The 26,668-nt window shown below is 42.7% G+C and overlaps 1 protein-coding gene across 1 annotated transcript in view; it reads left to right on the top strand.

Moving 5' to 3' along the window:
• CDH4 (cadherin 4) overlaps positions 1-26,668 on the top strand; it is a gene marked incomplete at its 5' end in the record, with an annotated part of 1,024,675 nt that overhangs the window by 864,403 nt on the left and 133,604 nt on the right. Inside the window, one exon of the mRNA XM_083358225.1 lies at positions 26,603-26,664. Coding sequence (XP_083214351.1) covers positions 26,603-26,664 — 62 coding nt within the window. The remainder of the gene's footprint in view (positions 1-26,602; positions 26,665-26,668) is intronic.

Here is a 26,668-nt window from a genome sequence, read left to right as displayed (position 1 = left end):
CAGCAGTTCGTTCCAAAGGGCGGGCACACTCACAGAGAACGCCCTCCCCCCTCCCCCTCCCCCATAATAATAATAATAATAATAATAATAACAACAACAACAACAATTTGGAAGGGACCTTGGAGGTCATCTAGTCCAACCCCCTGCTCAGGCAGGAAACCCTATACCATTTCAGACAAATAGCTGTCCCGTCTCTTCATAAAAACTTCCAGTGTTGGAGCATTCACCACTTCTGGAGGCAGGTTGTTCCACTGGTTAATTGTTCTAACTGTCAGGAAGTTTCTCCTTAGTTCTAGGTTGCTTCTCTCCTTGATTAGTTTCCATCCGTTGCTTCTTGTCCTGCCTTCAGGTGCTTTGGAGAATAGCTTGACTCCCTCTTCTTTGTGGCAGCCCCTCAGATATTGGTACACTGCTATCATGTCACCCCTCGTCCTTCTCTTCGTTAAACTAGACATACCCAATTCCAGCAACCGTTCCTTATATGTTTTAGCCTCCAGTCCCCCAATCAACCAATAAGCAATCCAGGTTCTCATCAAAAGTCCAAAGAGAGCCCTAAAATAATCATACTCGTTAACAAAGTCATCCTTCCTTATCTTGGAATGATCACTTGGAATATTGCATCCAGTTTTGGCACTTGAAATACTGCATCCAGTTTTGGTCACCACGATGTAAAAAAGATGTTGAGACTCTAGAAAGAGTACAAAGAAGAACAACAAAGATGATCAGGGGACTGGAGGCTAAAACATATAAGGAATGGTTGCTGGAATTGGGTATGTCTAATTTAATGAAGAGAAGGACAAGGGGGGACATGGTAGCAGTGTTCCAGTATCTCAGGGGCTGCCCCAAAGGAAAGGGAGTCAAGCTATTCTCCAAAGCACCTGAAGGCAAGACAAGAAGCAGCAGATGGAAACTAATCAAAGAGATAAGCAACTTAGAACTAAGGAGGAATTTTCTGTCAGAACAATTAATCACTGGAACAACCTGCCTCCAGAAATTGTGGGTGCTCTAACACTGGAAATTTTTAAGAAGAGACTGGACAGCCTTTGGTCTGAAATGGTATAGGCTTTTCTGCCTCCAAGGTCCCTTCCAACATTATTGTTGTTGTGTTATTGTTATTATTATTAATGTTATTGTTATTGTGTTGTTGTTGTTATCTTAACTCTTAATTGTAAGCAAATCCAACACATGTCTTTCCTAGTTCAAATGTCAGCAACTCCAGAAAACTTCCCCCTCCAAGTAACAACGTATCCCATTTTAGCCCTGGTCAAATAAGTCAACTTTATATTCCTTCTTTTTACATGAAACACTTGTGTTCTTTAATTCATTTCAATGATCATTATCCCTTGTCTTACATTTCTTCAAAACTTTAACAATCCTTTTGTAAGTCCACCAGGAAGAAATTATTCCAATTACTTTCTTGAACTGGCATTTTTATTTCCTTTTCCTCCTCCTATACACAGAAATACCTGAAATCAATCAAGGGAAGGGAATCACGCTCATTAGGAAAATTAATGAAATAAATGCAAAATTTACTCATTGCTTCTGCAAGTTGAATATTGAAGCCTTTCAAACGCTTCCTGTTCAGCAGCTCTCAGGGCTGTCAGATCCCAACTGTCAGGTTATATCAGATTTTGAAACAACACATCAAATGGAATTAGATGTCCAATACCAATTTTATGTATTCTGTGGAATATTCAGGATCAATCAAAGAAAGCATTTCTTTATCTCAGGGGTCCCCAACCCATGGGCCACAGACCAGTACCAGTCTGTTTCACATTAGGAACCTGACCACACAAACAGCACGTGAGTACACGAAGCTTCATTTGCTCCTGTGTGGGACCTAGGTTGCACGCACAAAGCCATCGCCTCTCCCCGTGGCTGCTGTCACTTCTGCCAGTTTATGAAGCCAGAAAATGTGGAGACCCCTGCTTTACATACAGTAACCTATAATTATTAAAGAACATAAATCAGTATCATCAGATATGTTGATGGCCACTCATTGAGAAGAGTGGGAAAGTCATGAAGGATCAAGCAATCAAAAGTTAGTACTCTTAATGGCTGTCTACTATCTTCAGAATCTTGGCACCTATGGGTTAGGGTCAAACATGACAAGACTATAGTTGTAGCAGTGTGCTTGAAGTCCTGCCTTTTTCTCCGTATGTATGACATTGACCCATACACAAAAGGCATGGGTTCAATCAAGCTGCCATAACTGCCATTTTGCCTTTGATTCCCTCTGCAGACATCACCAGCACTGAACTGTTAGCAGCTCCTGAAGAAGACTAGGGGAAGAGGGTTAGGGTTAGGGCTTCCATTATCATTTGTGAACACCCAAAAATACATTTGATTGCTCACTAAGAAGATCCAAGCATTCAACTAGATGGGGTACTGACATGGTGCAGTAGGGCTTTAGGTATGGAATGGAGATCAACCACAGATCCAATGAAATTAAGAAAGTGAAGGTCTATGTATAGCAGGGGTGTCAAACTCAATTTCATTGAGGGCCGCATTAGCATTGCGGTTGCCCTCAGGGGGCTGGGTGGGCGTGGCCTACTGGGTGGGCATGGCTAAAGTGCGTATGGCCTACTAGGTGGGCATGGCCAACTCTACATCATTCGCATCAAGGGTGCCTATGGGGGCCTGGGCAGAAGTGGGACAGATCTGAGGGTCTCTGGCAGGAGGAGGGTCTCTGGGCCAGGGCCAAGGCAGTGGGGGCCGTTCCCTCACTGTTTCCAGGATGGCTTTGCGGGCCACATGAAACTACTTTGCAGGCCGGATCCAGCCCCCGGGCCTTGTGTTTGACATGTCTGATGTATAGTATAATTGCATTTATTTTAGATTATGTCTTCAAGTCAGTCTTGACTCCCAGCAACTGCCTGGACAGCTGGGCAGGTCCTTCTAGGTTCAGGTCCATCTAGGGAACATTTTTAGAAGTAGTTTTGTGGTTACCTTTTTCCTAAGGGAGGAAGAGAAGGATGAACAAAAGTCATAAAATTGGCTTTGGGCCTAAGGCAGGACTAGAACTCAGGGTCTCTTGGGTTTTAGCCCAGTACCTTTAACCACAGCAAACTGCCTCTCATGGTTGCATTTAGCGTGTGTGTGTGTGTGTGTGTGTGTGTGTGTGTGTGTGTGTCAGAGAGAGAGAGAGAGAGAGAGAGAGAGAGAGAGAGAGAGAGAGAGAGAGAGAGAGAGAGAGAGAGAGAGATTTTATGATGCCAAGCAATATATTATTCCACTAAAATGAGGATTCTTAATAAATAAAAACATGGAAGCAAACTTCTATCATGCCGATTGTATATTACACCCCATACTTGCATTAAAAAGAACCACCCCTTTCATTTAAAAAATGCTGAAGGATAAATTCTCCCTAACAACTTCTAATAAAGTTCATGTACACTTATGCAGATGAAGCTTTTAGTGCTTCTTATTTTAAAAATGTATAAAACGCGGCGGTTCTTTGCTGAGCTTACAAGTGCAGCACATGAAGAGATGTGAACCATTTTTAAAACACACACGTTCTGAGTCAGCATCTCCTTTTTTCTGGGTGATTTTGATTTAATGTGCTGCAGCTGATTGAAAGTGTATCTTAAAAGGCCATGTTTTATTTGCCTCCAATAATGTTCTGCTTCTTTGAACTTTGCATCTTTGAAGCTCAGTTTCCTAAATAAAAAAATAAATAAAGTAAGCATCTACAAAGCTGCATTTGAACATTCCCATTGGTTCTTGCAAGAATCTTATTCAATAAAGATTTCTCTCTCTCTCTCTCTCTCTCTCTCCCCTAGCTCCATAGGTTTCCTTCCAAACAGAAATAAAACTCTATGGAATCCACTTTCTTCTTCCCAGTTACCAGTGTGGACAAAGTAGCCCTTTGAAAATAGGTAGCCTTCAGTCCCACTGATTATTTGATGTATTTTATTTTATTTCATCAATCATGGCAACATGACAATTAACCATGGAAAAAATTGTGTTTATTGGTGTAATATATGAGGCAATATGCTGACTCTACAGACTGTTTAGATAGGGCTGTCGAGCATTGTGAAGTGGTATATAAGTCTAAGGGCTGTTGCTATATCAAAATTAATATTCATCATAATAGTGAGGGGAAGGGTTGGAAAATTACATTTTAAGGATGTATTCTCCTTAAAATGAGAATAACTCTAAAGTATTTGAACATACTACATACTGCTTCGTCCCAAACAAGCCCTCATCAAACATCCACATCTGCCTATCCCAGGTCCTTGGTAAGGACTCAATAGGTAGACAAAAATGCCAAATCCAGTCTGAACATCTGGCTGACTGTGTGGTGCTCTATTATTATTGTTATTATTAAAGGAGAGAGAGAGAGGCAGACAGACAGACAGACAGACGAGAGACCTTTCCTATAAATTGGGCCTTGATTTCACCTTCAATTATTGTATAGTAACTCTATTAGCCACACTTCCACCCCACCTCCAAAGTCTATAGTTGGGTGTCTCAGGGGGAGGCTTCAAAGAGATTGAGATGACAGCCATAACTGTGAAAAGTCCTGTCCCCTTTCTTACATGCAATGTCGATGTGGCTCATGTAAATAAAGGAGGCATGGCTTTGTTTGCACAGCTGTGGCTGCCATCTCATCTCTCTTTGAACCAACGTGCTCATCACCATTACTTCTTTTAATCCCCTACATCTATAAATGCCCTTGTTTGATTATTTTATGAATTCAAAATATTAAAGGGAGATGAATAAACCACACTCGGCAGCTGATCCAGAGTCATATTAACCATCCTGTTGATTTCAAATTTGACAATTAAAAAAAGAAACATCTGCCCACATGAGTTAATGTTCAAGATCCCAGACAGGCAGCTTCAACAGTAGAGGGTTCATAACCATATAAATTTGATAAATAAATAAATAACCAAGCCTTATTAAATATTCTCTGTGAGTCCAACATTCAGTGAACATTTTATTGCTGTTGAATCATCCCCATTTTAAGATCATAGGTAAGTAATTTTCCACTATTTAAAATAATTCTCTTCTTGTTTATCAGAAGAGGACTATTTCATGTCTTCTGTATGAACTAGAATAAGCGGCGCTATATTGAATTGCAGCAGAATAATGCAAAGTAGAAGTAGAAGAATCGTCACTTGAATTGCACCAAAATGTAGAAGAAAACAGGGAAAGGTTTTCGACTTATTTCTCCAAAGAAAGTAGATTTTTTTCCCAACACTTTTATAAGCACGGCTATATTTTTTTTCCAGTGTGAAGTAGTGACTTGGGTTTGAATTAGGAGAAGGAAATCCCATTCAAATTTATCTTCAACTATAGAAGCTCAACAATAATGAGGAAGTTGACTTTCTGGGTCCAGCCTATTTCATGGGGATATTATAAGGATTAATTGTAGAGAGCCATGGTGGCACAGTGGTTAGAATGCAGTATTGGAGGCTAACTCTGCCGACTGCCAGCAGTTCAATTCTCACTGGCTCAAGGTTGAGTCAGCCTTACATCCTTCTGAGGTCAGTAAAATGAGGACCCAAATTGTTGGGGGCAATATGCTGACTCTGTAAATTGCTTTGAGAGGGCTGTAAAGTACTGTGAGGCAGTATATAAGTCTAAGTACTACTATTGCTATTGCTATTAATTAGTTAAATGAGAATGTAATTCCTGAACTAAAGATTTCAACTTTTAACCATCAGAATTTAAAAGTTAGGATTATGGGGAAAGAATGGTAGCCTTATATATTAAAAGAAGACATAAGAACATAAGACAATTATGCCAAAATAAGTTGAACAGATGCGTAGGAATTCTTGATTTAGAATGTATGTAATATGCAAGACAGATGGCAGATTTTCAAGGTGTCTTTTAATGCCCTCTTCAGAATTAATTATCATACAATAGCTGTGTGGCTTAGAGAGACCTTTAAAGGGTTTTGGGTAAGAAAAGATGGTCACCTAATATTAATAACGACATGATGATTCATTCCTATTGTATATAATGGAAGCAGATGAACATAAATTAAATGCAGAAATAGCTCCAGCTTCAATCTTTTGGTTTATTGGTAAATCCTAGCATAATCAGTGAAAATAAATAGCTTGAATATTTATGGCACAGTGTATTTCCTTAAGGTTAATCAAGGTGATATGCAGGTACAGTATATGTGGGTGGTGGTGGGGGAACTGACTTGGAATAATTGTTTGGAAAAGTTCCATCTGAGAATTTTTGTAGTAGGCTGATGTTCCAAAGATGCTGGTCAAAAGGCAACTGGACTTTTTCTTTTTTGTTTCCTTTGAAAACATTTTACTTCTCATCCAAGAAGCTTCTTCAGTTCTTCAGAAGAACTGAAGAAGCTTCTTAGATGAGAAGCAAAATGTTTTCAAGGAAAAAAAACCAAGAAAGTTCAGTTGCCTTTTGAAGAGCACTTTTGGGACAACCATGACCTGGATGACTGAGAATCTCCATAAACATTTAGTAAGCCTATGTTTAAACCAAGAGCCAGTTTGATATAGTGTTTAAAGCATTAGGCTATAAACCAGGAGACTGTGAGTTCTAGTCCTATCTCAAGCACAAAGCCAAGTAGGTGACCTTGCGCCAGTCTCTCTCTCTCTCTCAGCCCTACAAAGAAAGCCAAAGCAAATTACTTACAAAATATTGTCAAAAAAATGCAGGGCCTTATTCAGGTTTAGCCAGGAATCAACACTGCCTCAAAGGGACAAAAAAAAGCAAATAAAACCTATTTGGAGGATAGCTGGTGGAACATCTGCCTCGCCTCAGGAAATAGGGTAAACATAGATATTTGACTTCTGGATTCAAAGAGTATTCCCACATTAAACATTGTGTGAATGGTTGATGAAAATTGTTCAATCCTTTCCCTTAGAGAATTCAGGGCATAGAAAACCAAAGTATTGTTTGTTGTGTTGTGTTTTGCCCCATTATGCACTGCCAAGTTCTCTGCCTGGATTGCATTGATCCTCTGAGTGAAGACTGAACAGATTTCAATAGGAAAGTGGAATAAATTGAAAATAAAGAAACAGAACAATACAGAAGCTAGAGATCAGGCAACATCGACCTCTGTGTTCCAGGCACAGCTCTGAAGAGAAATAACTTAAGGGGTCTTTTTAACTAGTACCTGACTCCTTCAAAATTGCTTGAACTATGCAAAAAAAAATTAAAAATGGGAGCAGAAGTGGCCTTGTGAAAAGCCCAAAAAAGTTTATATGGCAGCCATGTTCACAGAATCAAACACTGTGTGTCTATGGAGATTCTCAGTCATTCAGGTCATGGTTATCCCAAGGCTGCTTTCTTTCAAAAGATAACTGGAGTGTCTTAATATCTAGAGGGCACAGATAAACCTCACAGTGGGCTCAATGACTCTCAGAAAGAGTGCTAACGACCAGATGACTACAAGGAATATAAATCCTTCCATTCTCCACCATTCAGTCAGAACTGAAGAAGCTTCTTGGATGAGAAGCAAAATGTTTTCAAGGAAAACAAGAAAGTGCAGTTGCCATTTTAAAAAAGTAAGCATCTTTCGGACAATCAAAGCACTACTGCTTTTTGAAGTGTATCACGTGTGGGTGTGATTAAGGTTAATGTGTGTGTGTGTGTGTGTGTGTGTGTGTGTGTGTGTGTGTTTATGATCCAAGCTTCACCCCTTTTGTAAATATTTGGATGTTGCCTGCACATCCAAAGTGATACGCCTCTGATTGTGATACCATAGTTGCCATCTTACCTGATTTAACTTCCTGCAGAGACCCAACTGAACAGAAACAACGTACAGGCAATTCTCGACTTATAGTCACAATTGAGCCCAAATTTCCGTTGCTAAGCAAAGCAGTTGTTAAGTGAGTTTTGCCCCATTTTACAAACTTTTTTCTTTTGTCAAAGTTGCTAAGCGAATCACTGCAGTTGTTAAGTGAATCGTAAGGTCATTAAGCAAATTTGGCTTCCCCCATTGACTTGGCTTTATGGAAGCCCAGCTGGGAAGGTTACAAATGGTGATCACATGACTCTGGGACATGGCAACTGTCATAAATACATGCCAGTTGACAAGAGCCTCAATTTTGATCTTATGACCCTGGGGATGCTGCATCAGTCACAAGTGTGAGAAACGGTCACTTTTTCACTGCCATTGTAACTTTGAATGGTCACGAAACAAATGGTTGTAAGTCGAGAGCTTTTCCTTTGTTGTAGTCTGGATTGAATCCTATAAAAGGTCCCCAAACTTTTGGGCACCAGGGACCGGTGCCATGGAGAAAGATTTTTCTGTGGACCAGATGGGGGTGTGGTTTTGAATACTGCCCGCATCCCAAGGATGGAGCTTTGCTTGTTTGTGCGGCCCGCTTGTTGGTATGCTGAAGACCAGTGCCGGTCCACGGACCGGAGGGGGCGGGGTTGGGGACCCCTGGTATAAAGAACCAGAGGAGTGAATTCATAGTCTGGATTCTATAGTCTGGCTGAGGAATAGATCTCTTTTTAGCAGATACTTTTGGACAGAATGAACTTGAGGAATTAACTCTGATTTCCTTCTTGTGAAAAATGGCATTGCGAAAAGCTTTTAAGTACTAAGGGCACACCTCCAAAGCAGAGAAGCCACGCTACCGTTATTGCTTAAATGAAGAATGTTGTAATTAAAATCCCCGGCCTTTTCTGACTGTGTTAGTTCTCTCTCCTCCTTGGTACAGTTCTGCTTATTGATGTCCCTTTTAAAAAATTAAATAGCTGGGAGTGAGATCTACATGTCGCACATTAAGCCGGAGAAATATTCTGCAGAATAGCAGGGATTTGCAAGGAGGGAGGGACCTCAAAAGTTGATTATTCTATTAGTTCTCCTGCTGCTTATTTATTTATTTAATTTCACTGCCAGCAGAGATCCCCCTGAGAGATTAAAACTGCGGACTAATGCACAGATGGGGGCGAAATACTTGAAAGTCATCTGGATATTAAGAATTTAAATCTTTTAGCCTCAGTGATTTGAACAGAAAGCCAATTATGGACCTGAATTAGTTTTCAAATTAAGCCGCAATTTAAAGGTTTGTGGAAATTAATCCTTTAAGGCATAGCCTTGCATTTCTACATGGCCCTACGCGAAGATCCAAGATTTCAGATATACTGTCATGAGGAAGAAAAAGGGATGTTCATTTTTACCTGATTGTGCACTTAATGAAGAAAACACTCCACGTCTCGCCACGTACAATCATGGTAATAAAAAAAACGTGGATGAGAACTGCTCGAATGAGTTGTCAAAATTACAGGGGGAGGGGAGGGAAAGGCAATGAAAATGAGAAACTTGCAGATTGCGGAAGAGTTGGATACAAGCAGTCCTCGACTTACAACCACAATTGAGCCCAAATTTTCTGTTGCTAAGCAAGGCAATCAAGTGACTTTTGCCTCATTTTACAACCTTTCTTGCCTGAATTATTGCAGTTGGTAAGTTAGTATTGTGGTTGATAACTGAATCGCTGCAGTTGGTAAATTAGTGTCACGGTTGTTAAGTGAATTTGGCTTTACCCATTGACTCCGCTTGTCAGAAGGTTGCAAAAGGCGATCACTGCAAACCATCGTAAATAAGAGTCCATCGCGAAGCATCCGGATTTTGATCATGGGGAATGCTACAACAGCCTAAGTGAGAAAAAAAGTCATAGGTCACTTTTTTCAATGTCATTGTAACTTCAAACAGTCACTAAATGAAGGGAAGTAGGTCCAGGATTACCCGTATAAGAATGGGTCATTTTAACTTGCTGACAGGTGATGTACAGTGGGGAGAAAACTAACACAACTTTAATCCCTTTTTAAATCTGAAGATTTCTATAAATAACAAGAATAACCAAAGCCTCCTGTATCCTTTGAGAAAATGCAGTGTTTCTCAAACTGGGCCATTTGAAGATGTGTGGACTTCACTTCCCAGAATTCCCCAGCTAACACGAAGAATTAACTGCAGCTGTAGTCAGAGAAATGCAGGACTAGCTGAGGAATTGTGGGAGTTGAAGTCCACACATCTTAAAGTTGCCATGTTTGAGAAACTGTTATAATGGATGGCACTACATATTCCATTCCCATATTACAGTTGTACAAAAAGAGGCACCTTCCTCCAGACTTTCCATTGTGTTGACCCTGTGACATCCCTGTGGCATCCCAAAAACATAAAATATCACTGTAAAAGACTTATCTAACGATGTACTTCCATCAACAGAGGTTAAAGGCCAGGGGTTTCTTCCCTTGGTTGCTGGTTGTTGTTGTTTTAACATGGAGGGCTGACTTAAATTTGAAACAAAGTTTAAGAAATAACAGAGTTGGAAGGGACCTTGGAGGTCTTCTAGTCCAACCCCTGCTCAAGCAGGAGACCCCATACCATTTCAGACAAACGCCTGTCCAATCTCTTCTTAAAAAGTTCCAGTGTTGGAGCACAAGTTCTGGAGACAAGTTGTTCCAATTATTAATTATTCTGCCAGGAAATTTCTCCTTAGTTCTAGGTTGCTTCTCTCCTTGATTAGTTTCCATCCATTGCTTCTTGTCCTGCCTTCAGGTGCTTTGGGGAATAGGTTGAACCCTTCTTCTTTGTGGCAACCCTTTAGATCAGACATGTCAAACACAAGGCCTGGGGGCCGGATCCGGCCCGCAAAGTAGTTTCATGTGGCCTGAGATTAAAACCTAAAATATTTCCTTCCAACTCCCTGTGCGAATCGATCCCTTGATTTTGCTTCTTCACCCCATCTAGTAAAGGCCTGCTCTCTCAAATAAATTGTAACTCTAGCTCAGCCCTAAATTGACTTCAGGCATGCTGATTAGAAAAACCCGAGAATGTAGTTCCCAAATTCAGAGGGGACTGGCCTGGGATTTCTGATTGCTGAGAGGATGTACTGTATACAAAATAGATATTTCTTACTTGCCCGGAACCCCACTTTTTATCCATCCATCAAAGAAAATGAGGTGAGTTTTTGCTAAGGTGCCAGAATAGTTGACCAGAGAGAACTGGAGGGCTTTTCAACGTAGAAAAAGGCAATGTAGGAATAGAAAGAAACGACAGGTGTGTTGTGCAATTAGTTCACATGGTGTAATAAGATGGAGGGTTTGTGTCACTGTAAGCTGGGTGGTGGGGGCACGAAGGGAGGCTCAGCCAATCTCATTGTATACATGGTTGCACTTTGACAATAAAGGTTCGTTCATTCATTCAAACCTGCAAGTGATACAGATAATCTTCGATTTACAAGTGGTGACTTAATGTCTATATAGAGCAGGGCTCTCCAAACCTGGCCACTTTAAGACTTGTGGACTTCAACTCCCAAAATTCCTCATCCAGCCCTGGCTGGCTGAGGAATTCTGGAAGTTGAAGTCCACAAGTCTTAAAGTGGCCAAGTTTGAAGACCCCTGATATAAAGAGTCCCAATCAGCCAGGTCACGGTTGTCCCAAAGGTGCTTTCCCCAAAACAACTGGACCTTCTTGGATTTTTTCCTTGAAAACATTTTGCTTCTCATTCAATTCTGACTGAAGAAGCTTCTTGGATGAGAAGTGAAACATTTTCTAGGGAAAAAACCCAAGAAAGCCTAGTTGCACCTTTGAGATGACTAGTGACTTAGTTAACCTCCCCCTCCCAAAAAAAAGCCAAGTATGCATGACTCAATTCCAAAGTTATGATAGCTGCTTCCCCACCACCCACCACCCACCACCCACCACAGTCATAAGCCTGAATTTCAAGTGCTTGGGAACCAATCCACATTTGGAGTGTCCTACGGTCACATGACTGCAATTTAGGATGCCTTGGTCAAAAACTGGTGTTTGCTTTTGATTTTCAGCAAAAAGGCCCTACAGCTCACTCACCATTGCCACATTCGCTTAACGATCAACACACACACACACACACACACACACACACAAAAGTTTGTAAAATCAGGTCAGTCAGGTGATTACTCTCTTTGTGTGGGAGGCTCCATTATGGTTGCAAATTGAGCAATCATCTGTATCGTGTTTCCCCAAAACATAAGACCCAACCGGAAAACAAGCCCTAGCATGATTTTTCAGGACGTTCGTAATATAAGCTCCACCCCAAAAATAAGGCCCAGTTAAGATCGTCAGCCAGATAAACGCATTAAGTAGCATATTTCCCTCAATATAAACCCTAACTGGAAAATAAGCCATAATGCGTCTTTTGGAACTAAAATTAACATAAGACCCAGTTTTATTTTGGGGAAAACACAGGTATGTACATCCTACCAAACAGAAATAAATGTAGTTATTGCTGTCAAGTATGACAACTCACATGGAAATCCTGCTCTTTTGAAGGCCGGCAACTTTCAAACCAACAATAGATTATGCAGGGTAAGTGAAAGGTTTCCTGAACATTGTTGTCATGGTCAGATGTTGGCTTAATGTCATGGTTCCGACAGATGAAACTCTTCAAAAGAACTTCAAGGCATTGTTTACCTGAAAGAATCTTTATTTGAGTAGCATAGCATTGCCACTAACATAGTCGAAGCCAAAATCTGATTTCCCCTCCCCTGAGCACATAGTATCAAAGCACAATTCCCTCCCCCCCTTCACAATCATAAATCACATTCTCCAATTAGTTTGAAATGCAGGCTTCCCTCCAGTTCTCCAATCCGCCATTTCTTATCATCTCTTATTTCAATAACCTTGGTTCTCACACTAGTTACAGTATTGTTATGTCTTGCTAAACTCCCATGCACATTCCTCCTCCCCCCCCCAGTATCATCTAATTCCAACTCTAATTCTAAGAGTAAAACATAAGAAGGAAAATGGCTGCATCTCCATACATTGTCAAAGCAAGAACATCCGATGTTAGCAGCGTTGACAGTTGTTGTCTTCAGTGCAAGGTTTGTGTTCTTATTTATTTATTTATTTTCGTAGAGACTTATTTGTCCTATGTCAAAAGCAGAAGGACACTGCTAGCTACTGATAGCATAGATCAATTTGGACCTCCTCATTCTCTGGCATAATGGATACAAAGACCCGACAACGATGTATCAACCTGTCTTCTCTAACAACACAATTGTCAGTTGCAGGTTGCATTGCTTGTCCAACTGCATGAGGAGAAAATATTCCCATTGAAGTTTGGACAGAACAAAAAGGAAGAAAAAAACAACCCACACACCTCATGATGATTTATTTATTTCTTTTTACACAACAAATTTAGATATTGCCCATCTCATTCCAAAGAATGACTTTGGGAGATTTATAAATAAGGGCATAATAACTATATTTTAAAAATGCAATACATCAATACAATTGGGGCCAAGATGGAATAAGTTATAAGTTAAAGGTGGAGTGAGCTTCAACCTTTGTTGAAAAATGATTTCTTTCAAAAAAAAATCATTTTGGCCTTTCCATTCCCTCTGCTTATTTTGACTTTCATTGAGGCTCCATTTAAAAAAGCTAATTTTTTTTAAATGATCATTGAAATAAATATTGAAATATATTCAAAAATAAGTACTAAACCTGTATTTGAAAGAAGATTAAGTAGAAGGAGTCCTCTATTTATAACCATTCATTTAGTGAGCATTTGAGGTTACAACAGCATTGGAAAAAGTAACTTATGACCCATTTTCACACTTATAACCATTGCAGCATCCTCACGGTCACATGATCAATATTAAAATGCTTGACAACTGGCATGGACTTATGATGTCATGTGATCACCATTGGTAACCTTGTCAGGAAGAGAAGTTAATTGAGACTTCATCCAATAGCAGCCAAACTAGAAAGATTGCCAACCATTTATTTGTATTTTTTGTTTTTTGATACCATCGACCATGCTATCCTACTGCAGCATCTCAGGGGGTTGGGAGTGTTACGGTGGTTCTCCTCCTATCTCCTGGGCCGCTCACAGTCGGTGTTGGCGGGAGGGCAGAGATCCACCCCGAGGCCTCTCGTTTGTGGAGTTCCTCAGGGGTCGGTTCTCTCTCCCCTCCTGTTCAACATCTGTATGAAGCCGCTGGGTGAGCTCATTCGTGGTTTTGGGGTGGGGTATCATCAGTATTCTGATGATACCCAACTTTTTTTCTCCACCCCGAACTAACCCAGTGATGCCCTCGCTGTGATGTCCCGTTGCCTGGAGGCGGTCCAGGTCTGGATGGGGAGAAACAGGCTTTGTCTCAATCCTGCCAAGACTGAGTGGCTGTGCATACCGGCATCTCGGGTTATCCAGACTATTCCATCTTTAACGATGGGGGGGTGAGGTGTTACCCCCCCGTTGATAGGGCTCGCAACTTGGGCGTCCTCCTGGATTCACGGCTCAATTTTGAAGATCACATAGGAGCCGTGACCAGAGGGGCTTTTGCCCAGGTTCGCATGGTGTGCCAATTGCGACCCTATCTGGACTGAGATGCCCTACGCACAGTCACTCATGCGCTCGTGACCTCCCGGTTAGACTACTGCAATGCTCTCTACATGGGGCTGCCCCTGAGGACCACTCGGAGGCTTCAACTGGTGCAGAATGCGGCCGTGCGAGTTGTGATGGGGGTTTCCTGATACTCCCATCTAACATCTCTACTCCGCGAGCTGCATTGGCTTCCGGTTGCCCTCTGGGTGAGATTCAAGGTGCTGGTGATGACCTATAAAGCCCTAAATGGCATGGGCCCGGATTATCTAAGGGAGCACCTGCTGCCAGCATCAAGTTCCCTTCATCCTGTGCGCTCCCACAGGGAGGGCCTTCTCAGGGTGCCGCCGGTAAAAGATTGCCGGCGGATGACGCCCAGGGGGAGGGCCTTCTCAGTGGGTGCACCTGCCCTTTGGAACCAGCTACCCGTGGAGCTTAGGACTGCCCCCGACCTTCGTTCATTCCGCCGGGACCTGAAGACCTGGCTCTTTGAGCTTTCTGGCCCAGGCTGAGAGTTTTTAATTGGGGGTTTTATATTTTTCAGGGATAAAATTTAATTATTTTTAATTGTTTTTAACTTTTGTATTGTATTGACATTTTTAATTACCTTGTAAACCGCCCTGAGTACTACGGGAAAAGGGCGGTATATAAATTCAATAAACTTAAACTTACACTTACACTTACTTTATCCTTGCATCTGGAGACTTATTCTGCACCTAGGGTTTTGGCCCAGAAGCCTCAGACCTTGGTTGCCTCAGCTTCCTTTACAAGTAGTCCTTGATTTGCAACCATAACTGAGACCAAAAATTCTTTGGTTAAGCAAGGAGGCTATTAAGTAAGTCATGCCCAGTTTTATGACCCGTAAAGAAGAATATTTGTAGCTCAGGATTGACATGAGGGGTCCTTGGTGCTCCCTGAGCTGGGTTGTTTTCTTGAAGATGGTTCATTACCCAGATTTTAGGTAAAATCATCAGTGCTAGTAGATGGACTAGCACTGATGGTGTTACCTAGTTTGGGTAATGAAACGTCTGAAAGAAAATGACCCAGCTCAGAGAGCACCAAGGACCCCAGATTTTATGACCTTTTTTTTTTGCAACGCTTGTTAAATGAATCGCCACAGATGTTAAATGAATTATGTGGTTGTTAAGTGAATCTGGCTTCCCTCATTGACTTTGTTTGTCAAAAGCTGGCTAGGATGATCACAAATGGCAATCGCATGACTCCATCTGCATCTGTCGTAAATACATAGGTAAAGGTAAAGATTCACCCGCACATGCGTGCTAGTCGTTTCCAACTCTAGGGACCGGTGCTCATCTCCGTTTCAAAGCCAAAAAGCCAGCGCTTTTCCGAGGACGTCTCCGTGGTCATGTGGCCAGCATGACTAGACGCCAAAGGTGCACGGAGCACTGTCACCTTCCCACCGTAGTGGTCCCTATTTTTCTACTTGCATTTTTACGTGCTTTCAAACTGCTAGGTTAGCAGAAGCTGGGACAAGTAACAGGCACTCATTCTGTTACACGGCACTCAGGATTCGACCCGCCAAACTGCTGATATTCTGATCGACAAGCTCAGCGTCCCAACCCTCTGAGCCACCGCATCCCTCGTGAATACATGCTGACTGCCAATTGCCCAAATTGTGGCCGCTTGACCATAGGGATGCTACGGCAGTCATAAATGCAAGGACCAGTTGCAGGTCACTTTTTGCAATGCCATTATAATCATTGACTATAAAGGAGAAAAGACAAATAAGTGGTTGAGAATCCTGTTCTGCATCCTATAAGCCAGTTTTGCTGCAATGGTTTCTCATGCTATGATACTTTTCCTTCAAGGCTTGCGGTTTTAGCCATTTGCAATCTTCGCTCTCAAAAAAAAAATGCAACCTCCTCCACTCCCTTTTCTCTTCTCCCTTCCCCAAAGTGACGATCAAATCCCTTCTAATGTCATATACAGAATGGCCTGTTTGTTTTCTTAATCAAGTGCTTAATTCTCTTAACATAATGCTTCAATCATTCACAATGGGACTCCCCCTGCACTCTGTATGAAATCTCTTCGGGCTGGCTTGTTCTGCTTTCCTCACAAAGGTGTCTCTCTGTCTTAGCTCTCAGGAGGTTGAGGATCCAGCACATCTAGCAATTACGAGGCAACTTCCTTTACTAATTAGGTTAGCTTCTGAAAAGGTCATGGAGCACACCGGCAGAATTTCAATAAAAAGCCATGTCAGAAAGATGACAACACTTTTTTGTGTAAACGGATGTGCTCTATTGATTACAGGCCACAATCAGTGGCAGCGTCTGGCTCACCTTGGCTGATCTCAGAGAAGCTAAGCAAAGTCAGGCCTGGCTATTATTTTGATGGTTGACCACTAGGAAGCAGCAGGGCTGTAGGCTAGACTAGGAAATCAAATAAAGATCAAAGAAGGCAGTAATAAATTGCTTCCACATTATTGCCAGGAAAAATGAGAACCAGTTTGGTCTAGTGCACGGGCGTCAAACTCGATCACATTGTGACTTATCACAACCTTTTTTGGCTTTGTGGAGCTGGGGTGGCGTGGCCCACGCGTGATATATCTGACCCACGGGCCACCACTTTGACACCCCTGGTTTAGTGTTTAAGGCATCAGGCTAGAAAGCAGAAGGTTGTGAGTTCTAGTGCCACTTTAGTCATGAAAGCCACTGGGTGGCTTGGGGTCAATCATCAGGAGAGTATGAGTTCTAGTCTCGCCTTCAAAGCCAGCTTGCGTGACTTTGGCCTAGTCATTGTGTCTCAGCCCAACGTATCACACAGCCTTGTTGTTCTAGGGACACTAGGAGGAAGGTGTGTTGTGTATGTTCTCTGCCTTGAATTATTTATAAAAATAATAAAGGCAGGGTACAAACACAAACGCAAAGGACCTGAAGGCAGGACAAGAAGCAATGGATGGAAACTAATCAAGGAGAGAATCAACCTAGAACTAAGGAGAAATTTTGTGACAGTAATCAGTGGAACAACTTGCCTCCAGAAGTTGTGGGTGCTCCAACCTGTGACGTTTTAAAGAGATTGGACAACAATTTCTCTGAAATGGTATAGGGTTTTCCTACCTGAGCAGGGGATTGGATTAAAAGGCCTCCAACATCCCTTCAAATTCTGTTACTCTGTTAAATAAATAATAAGATTACATGGGCATATTCTTATAATTATCCTGAGCAGAGTTCTTTACTGTTTCATGGATTATCTGTTATGTGGGATCTGGTCATAAGCACTTCATAAAGAGATCAGCACATCTTATTAATGTATTTAGAAATGAATTGTTAAATAGCTACGTAAGTGAGGGCCTGCTACCATCTTCCATTTGTGACAGATGTTTCCCATGTGTCTTTTTTGGGTTTGCTGTGGGATTAGCAACCAGGCAATCAAAAATAAATTATTTTTGTCCATGGAGTTATCAGTTGATGGCTCCGTTTCAGGATATTTCCTTTTTCCCCCCAACTAACTCTAATGCCAATGTCCACATATCTACAGAGAGTCTAATTTCAGTCATAACAGTTCCATCTGGAGGTTTCGTGGATAGGTCCACAAAGGAACCTAGCCCTGTTTGCCATGATCAATAGAATAGAATAGAATAGAATAGAATAGAATAGAATAGAATAGAATAGAATAGAATAGAATAGAATAGAATAGAATAGAATAGAATAGAATAGAATAGAATAGAATAGAATAGAATATGGGATGGGATGGGATGGGATGGGATGGGATGGGATGGGATGGGATGGGATGGGATGGGATGGGATGGGATGGAATAGAATAGAATAGAATAGAATAGAATAGAATAGAATAGAATAGAATAGAATAGAATAGAATAGAATAGAATAGAATAGAATAGAATAGAATAGAATAGAATAGAATAGAATAGAATAGAATAGAATAAACAGTTGGTCTTCTAGTCCAACCCCCTACTCAGGCAGGAAACCCTATAGGAGATCAAGTATTATTCTCACCAATGGTCCATGTCAACCTGAAGGTCAAAACCAGCATTTGTCAGTTTAGTGTCCTTCAGGTGTGTTGTGTTATGATACTTAAGAAAGAGTATAAACATAATGGTGATGATATAAGGGTTATATGAACAGGCTGCCTGGGAATTGTGCAAAAGGCAATTTCCTTTAGAAAACCTTTAAAAAGAATACAAACCTGGAAACCAGTCTCAAGCGTGCAATGTACATTCTGGCATTTTGGCTACAAGACAGCTAAAGGGGTTATACAAATATCTGGACTGTGTTTGTATGGAAAGAAGAAAATGAATTTCGTTCCTTCACTCCCTAACGTTACGTTCATAAGATAGGCTGATGGATATATATAAACTTTGTCATTCGATTTATCCAGAGCCTGAAAAATATTTATTTAGAGGACTTAAATAGCCAACCAAGCCTGTTAGTTTGATATTCAATTTTAAATTTCATCAATGTTATCAGTTCCTCTCGGACTGAAAAGAGGGATTTTCAATTGGGGTGGATGCTTAATACACATATAGGTAATTTTATTTTCTGTGCAAGGGCTTCTGAATATGCTTGGAATCTGCAAGGCCACTGGAAACCCTGCAGTCCTGCAGGTTTTTACTCATTGTGTTCAGTAAACGAAGAGAAATAACACCGAGCAATCTTTACCCAGCTATATCTACCATATAACTCCTAGTTTACTCTGAAATCTGTATTGGAGCTCCTAAAAAATAAATTAGAAGCAACTCTTGACTCCCTCTCCTCAACCCACAAACAGCACATTTATGAAAACTGTGTAATCAGGGAGAAAAAGGAAAGTGATAGATGAGAGAGCAGGTCATAAGCTATTATTTATTTATTTACTTATTTACTTACTTACTTACTTACTTACTTACTTACTTACTTACTTACTTAAATTTATATGCCGCCCTTCTCCCTAAGGACTCAGGGCAGCTCACAACAATAAAAATTAAAAAGAAAAAACATAGAATGAAAATTTAAAAAGAGTTAAACTAGTAAATAGAATGATAACATGACAATTTAAAACCCAGTAAAACCTAATTAAAATACGTAGTCAGTCCAGACCCGCTCGTTGAAACAACCAAGTTTTCAGGTCATGGCGGAAGGACCGAAGGTCAGGGGCCGTCCGCAGCTCCGGAAGTAGTTCGTTCCAAAGGTTTGGCGCGCCCACAGAGAAGGCTGTCCCCCTGGGGGCCGACGGCCGGCATTGCCTGGCCGACGGCACCCTGAGGAGGCCAATTCTGTGGGAGCGAACCGGATGATGGGAGGATGACAATGGCAGCAGGTGGTCTCGCAAATACCCCAGGCCTAAGCCATGTAGGGCTTTAAAGGTTATTACCAGCACCTTGAAACACACTCGGAGAACAACCGGAAGCCAATACTGCTCACGCAGGAGTGGTGTAACATGGGAGTATCGAGATACTCCCACAAGCACCCGCACAGCCGCATTTGCACCAGTTGAAGCCTTCGAGTGCTCTCCAAGGGCAGCCCCATGTAAAGAGCATTGCAGTAATCCAGACGAGAGGTGACGAGGGCATGAGTTTATACAACATTGGAAGGAGGGTTAAATCTGGTTCACAATGGCAGAGGGATGTCAGAATTGGAGAGTTTATCTTGTTTATCTGCTTCTCTGTTCTGAAAGTCTTCCCCATAACCAAACTTTTGTCCTTTCTCCTCAATTAACTATGTGTGTAGCATACAATCTGCAAAATATCACATCTTCCCCAGGAAAATGGCTGGAAGGAAAAAGTTACTGCAAAGCTATAATTAACTCAGGTTAATGGAGAGCTAATATAATATGGCTACTGCTACATATCTTCCTATAATGAGTTGCATTTTTTTTTCTGGGGAGGGAGAGATAATTAAATTAACTATGATGTAGTTTGAAAATTAGACCAAAAAGGTTAACAAAGCTTTAATGGTATGGCAATAATAACAGTTTATAAACACAAAGCGTAAGGCACAGGTCAGTACAAAATAATTATCGTTGTCTTGCGTTTAAATCACAGGACAAGACAAACTGTTGTTGGGAAAGGTGACTTGGTGGAAAAACGTGACTTGGAGGCAAAAATTGCAAACTGGAAGGATTTTTTTGGGGGGTGGGGGGAGCAATGGCCTCTTGGTAAATGCCTCATTACTTCCCCATTTTATGCATTTTAAGTCTAACTAACGAGCATCAATCTTGCTTTAATGTAAGTTGGTATAATGGATATTCTAATGCAGCCATAAAAATGAAAATATTGGGGCATAGCTGAGGGGTCCTTGGTGCTCTCTGAGCTTGGTTGTTTTCTTGCAGATGTTTCATCACCCAAATTAGATAACATCATGAGTGCTAGCTTGGGAACATCAGAACTGGCACTGATGATGTTTACCTAGTTTGGGTAATGAAACGTCTGCAAGAAAACAACCAAGCTCAGAGAGCACCAAGGACCCCTCATTTCAACCCTGAACAATGTGTATTCTTCTTTATTAAAAACCATTCTTAATGTGAAATGTCTGTAATAAAAATTTAGTGAAGGTTCTGTGGCTTAGCCACCCTGTTTAGCCCAGTGCCAGAGTCAGAGGGATGCAACAGAATCAAAAAGACCAAACACCCAAAAAAAAAACCCCAAAGGTCACCAATCGCCATCTAATCCAAAGCCTAGCCAAAAAAAAGGGAAAAGAAAAAGAGAAAACAGGTCTTTAGCCATTTGTGGAAGACAAAGTGAAGGGAACAGTATAAATCAGGGGTCCTCAAACATGGCCACTTTAAGACTTGTGGACTTCAATTCCCAGAATTCTCCAGCCAGTTGGGAGTTGAAGTCCACAAGTCTTAAAGTGGCCAAGTTTGCAGACCCCTGGTATAAATCCCTCTGGAAACATCTTCGCCTTCCCCCCCACCCCCCCACCCAATGTAAGGTTGCCCCCAAATCCTGCTATCCTTTCCTAAGAGCCTAAAGGCCTGGCTCTGCCAATTGATCTGGAGCCCCAATGGAGAAACAGCACACATCTCCCCAGTGCTTTTTTTGTAAAAGAAAAAGGTGCCGGAACTACAAGGTTCCATCCAAAAAAGGTGCCGGAACTCTGTTCTGACCGTTCTATGAGAAAAAAAGCCCTTCTTCACATGCCCTCCCCACGTGTCCTTGGTTTTAATTTAAGTCGCTAAATGAATGGTGATAAGTCGAGGACTGCCTGTACATTCTCCTCCACCTCCAATAATCAAAAGTCAGCTCAAGAAATAGCAACATTAAAAGCAGAGCAAACGATTTAAAAGCTCTCAGGCACTCCAGCAATAAGAAAATAGCTAAATTTGCCAGGCAAATTTTAGCACAGTACTACAAAATCTGATTAGGAACAAAGTCCTAATAGCTTTGTTGGAAAGGTCAGGCAAGCAAGCAACAGCACAAATTGGTGACTGGCAAGTCAGAGCACAGAACAATTGTACCTGGAAAAGGAAAAAAACAACAACACCATCACATTTTATTCCCCTGTTTCTTTGATTCTCAGGATGGTCACCTGTCAGGCATAGTCTAAGGCAGGTATGTCAAACTCGCGGCCCTTGGGCTGTATCCGGCCCGCGCAGGCCACACCCACCCCAGCACCGCAAAGGCGAAAAACTCCTGATACGTCACCATATGGCCCACATTGCAATCGGGCTTGATACCCCTGGTCTAAGGGATCCTGTACTTCAATGTCAATTCCAACTCTTTGATCCCACCATTTATGAATGGCACTTTTATCTTAATCCCCAGAATAACCATTCACTATTATTGTTATTATTTTTTTTAAAAAAATTAACCTTTAATTACTTTCTGTGTCCAGATTATTTGAGGTCACAAAAGTGGCTTACCAAAGGAACAGAGAACTTTGCATCGGTCATTTGATGCGAAGCAACGTGGTGTAGTTGTGGGTGACCAATTTTAAAGAAGAGCAGTAATCCAACTTTTCTCGGCCCTGCAACAGAATTTCTGGAGGGGGACTTGCAAAATTAATTCTTTTTTTTCTAAAATGCATATAGCTAGTATTGGGGAATAGCCAACTGTCTATCACAGTGCAGGAAGTCATGGTCATCCATCAAAAGTAAAAGCCACAAAATCTAGGACCAAAAGAAGGAAATGCTTTTCACATGGTGCACACATAGTGAAGGTGTGCAATTCGCTGCCAGGAGTTGTAACAGCGACCAATTTAGATGGGTGTAGAGAGGGACTGGACAGATTAATAAAGGATCAGCCTATCAATGGCTATTATTAACAGCCATTAACAAGCACGCATAGATAAACAACATCTACGTAACAATTTAAAAAGGACAAGCAAAAAGCAAAAAAAGGGAAACAGGAAGACCAAAATACTTCTTCACTAACAATCATCACTCCAAAGCCAGAGGCCTGGGAATGGAAATGCAAAATCTCACCATCAAGCCTGCCAATGCAGGGACCACTAGCAAAACAAATCCTTTGAATGTAACTGGACAATAAAGAGGTAGCATGGAGGAAGAACAGGAAATGGAAAGCTAACTAGGGAACACAAACATTAGTTCTGGCTTTGCTGTACTCTAATCACTTGGTCTTTAGTAAAAGTATACTTTCCTCACAAATAGAGGTGAGGGTCTTTCTTTCCTCAGAAATCAAGTTGGGCAGGTGTGACAATTTGACAGACTCTCAGTCCCAGTTTGGGGCTGATTTTCATTTTTATCCTGCCTTTCCTTCAAGAAATTGACAATGCTGATGCTCACCTCCCCTAAAGTAAAGGTAAAGTTTCCCCCGCACATGTGTGCTAGTCATTTCCGACTCTAGGGGCCGGTGCTCATCTCCGTTTCAAAGCCGAAGAGCCAGCGCTTGTCCGAGGACGTCTCCGTGGTCATGTGGCCAGCATGACTAGATGCCAAAGGCGCATGGAACGCTGTTACCTTCCCACCGTAGTGGTCCCTATTTTTCTACTTGCATTTTTATGTGCTTTCAAACTGCTAGGTTGGCAGAAGCTGGGACAAGTAACAGGTGCTCACACTGTTACGCGGCACTCGGGATTTGACCTGCCAAACTACCGACCTTCTGATCGACAAGCTCAGTGTCCTAACCCACTGAGCCACCACGTCCCTCACCTCCCCTACACACCTGCTTTTGAGCCTGGGTCTTTACATTTTCTATAGGCAACGCTGCATTATTTCCACATCACTTTAGACAAGCTGAAACTTGTCAAGCTGAACACGTGCGAGAATTCTATGGGAACTCAATACTTGCCAGCTTCAGGAACAAATGTAGGTTGACAAGATAGTAGTTCACTGCTTTAGAAAGGAGAAGGTAGCCTTATTATTATTATTATTAATTTAATTTGTATACCGCCCTTCTCCCGAGGGACTCAGGGCGGTGAACAGGGCAATACATAAAAAACTAGATACAAAAATTAAAATTATTAAAACATAATTAAACAATGCCCATAAATTAATACAAATTTAGAATTAAAATCATTTATAAAAATCCCACCCTGTCCCATCAGGCCAGGCCAGCTTGTTTGAAGAGATGGGTTTTAAGATCACGCCGGAAGGAGCGGAGATCGGGCGCCATCCGGAGCTCAACCGGAAGATGGTTCCATAAATCCGGTGCACCCACAGAGAACGCTCTCCCCCTGGGGGCCATCAGTCGACATTCTTTGACCGGTGGCACCCTGAGGAGGCCCTCTCTGTGGGAGCGTACTGGGCGGAGGGAAGTTGACGCCGGCTGCAGGTGCTCCCCAAGGTATTCTGGACCCATGCCATGAAGGGCTTTGTAGGTCATTACCAACACCTTGAACCTCACCCGGAAGACAACTGGTAACCAATGCAGCTCGCGGAGCAAAGGTGTAACATGGGAGTATTGGGAAACTCCCAGTACAACTCTCGTGGCTGCATTCTGTACCAGTTGGAGCCTCCGAGTGGTCTTCAAGGGTAGCCCCATGTAGAGAGCGTTGCAGTAATCAAGACGAGAGGTCATGAGCGCATGAGTGACCGTACGTAAGGCATCCCGGTCTAGATAGGGCCGCAACTGGCGCACCAGGCGAACCTGGGCGAAGGCCCCCCTAGTCACAGCTACGATATGGTCTTCTAAGGAGAGTTGTGAATCTAGGAGGACTCCCAAGTTGCGAGCCCTATCTACAGGAGATAATGACTCACCCCCCATAATGAGGGGTGGGATATCCTGAATATCCCGAGACGCCAGTACGCACAGCCACTCAGTCTTGTCAGGGTTGAGTCGAAGCCTGTTCCTCCCCATCCAGACCCGGACCGCCTCCAGGCACCGGGACATCACGTCGAGGGCATCACTGGGGTGGTTTGGGGTCGAAATGAAAAGTTGGGTATCATCAGCATACTGATGATACCCAACTCCAAAACCACGAATGATCTCACCCAGCGGTTTCATGTAGATGTTGAACAGGAGAGGCGAGAGGACCGACCCCTGAGGAACTCCACAAGCGAGAGGCCTCGCGGTCGACCTCTGCCCCCCTGCCAACACCGACTGCGAGCGTCCCTGGAGATAGGAGAACCACTGAAGAACCGTGCCTCCCACTCCCAATCCCCTGAGACGCCGCAGCAGGATACCATGGTCGATGGTATCGAAAGCCGCTGAGAGGTCTAATAGGACTAGAACAGAGGAATATCCCCTGTCCCGAGCCCTCCAGAGATCATTCACCAGCGCGACCAATGCCGTCTCCGTGCTGTACCCGGGCCTGATTGGTACGGGTCTAGATAATCCGCTTCATCCAGGACCAGAGGGAGCTGATGCGCCACCACACTCTCAACAACCTTCGCAAGAAAGCGAAGGTTGGAGACCGGATGAAAGTTATTCAAAACAGCCGGGTCCAAGGCAGGCTTCTTGAGGAGAGGTCTTACCACCGCCTCTTTCAAGGCGGCGGGAAAACTACCCTCACTCAGAGAGGCAGATATAACTGCCTGGAACCAGCCTCGTGTCCCCTCCCGGGCTGCATAAACCAGCCAGGAAGGGCACGGGTCCAATAAACATGTGGTGGAGCTCAGCCTCCCCATGATCCTGTCCACTTCCTCCGGAGTCACAGGATCGAACTCCTCCCAGGTGACATTGACAAGACCGCTCGTGTCCTGATCGTCTGATACTGCCCAGTCAGAGTCCAAACCGGTCCGAATCCGAGCGATTTTGTCCAACAGATGTTGACTGAATTCCTCGGCACGCCCCTGCAAGGGTTCCCCACTCACCTCCTGATTAAGGAGGGAGCGGGTCACCCTAAACAGGGTGGCCGGGCGATTATCTGCGGACGCGATGAGGGCAGCGAAGTAGTTAGATCTCGCTACCCTCATCGCTGCGAGATAAGACCTAATATGGGTTCTTAGTCGCAATCGGTCGGATTCAGATCGGCTGGACCTCCAAACGCTCTCTAGGCCCCGTCTCTGACGCTTCGTCTCCCGGAGCTCCGCGGAGAACCATGGAGCCCATACCTCTTTTCTTGTTGAAAAATACAGCTGCAGTTTGGTTCTTATGCTGTCACTTGAGGCAGCTGCATTGTGCCCTACAATGCCTCTGCCCCATGGTAAACCTTTTCAGTGGCATCATCAGAGGAAGATGTGGAAACCCTGCTAGTCAATATTAGACATCAGTCAAAAGTAGATGGGACTCTACTTAATAAAGACATCACAAGACCTTTTGTAGGACTTCATCTCATTAGATGATTTCCAGTGACAAGCTTCATTCAATTTTCTCAGAGCTTGAAGGGCAACTCGGGGAGCTGATGTCTGACTTTTGGGTTCCTTAAGGTTCTCAAAGTAGAGTATTTTTTCCCTTATGTCCTCCCCTTAATGTCTCCTCAACTTTAAGAAAATAAAAAATTGCCTGGAGACCTCCTTCATCTTCTGCCTTGCCCATATGGATGCCCTCCAGCTGTGAACCATAATTCATGGCCAGTATGATCAAAAACTCCCTTTTCATGACCCTGTCATCTCTTAATTTGGGGTAGGGTCAGGGCAATTGGATGGAGCTGAGTGTTTACTGCCCTTGCTGACACCACATGGAGTTCGCAGCAGATTTTTTTCTTTCACCCTAGGCGAGAAATATCTGCTGCTACCTAGGATTGAACTCTCAACTTTCCCAATGGGAGGTGAGGGTCTTTATTACTAGTCCACCATGCTGCTCATGGCCAGTATGAGCAATAGATAGTCATGTAATTTAGGAGTGAAGAGCATTAAAATGCTGGAAGGCGTCAGCTTGGGTAAGACTGGACAAGATGTCCCAGGAGATTCATCCACTGGTCACTAGGAGTTGGATTCTATCACTCTCATTCTTGAGGACCATTTGATTGATCCTGTTGTCATTTCTACCTTGTGTGAAGGAACCTATGTGATGACAGTGACGGCCAACGATGCCGATGACAGCACCACAGCAAATGGGATGGTGA

The sequence above is a fragment of the Vipera ursinii genome (assembly GCF_947247035.1).
Source record: "Vipera ursinii genome assembly, chromosome: 3".
NCBI classification, from domain to species: domain Eukaryota; kingdom Metazoa; phylum Chordata; class Lepidosauria; order Squamata; family Viperidae; genus Vipera; species Vipera ursinii.
Note: the sequence above shows the minus strand (reverse complement) of the source record. Positions and strands in the feature narration are given on the sequence as shown.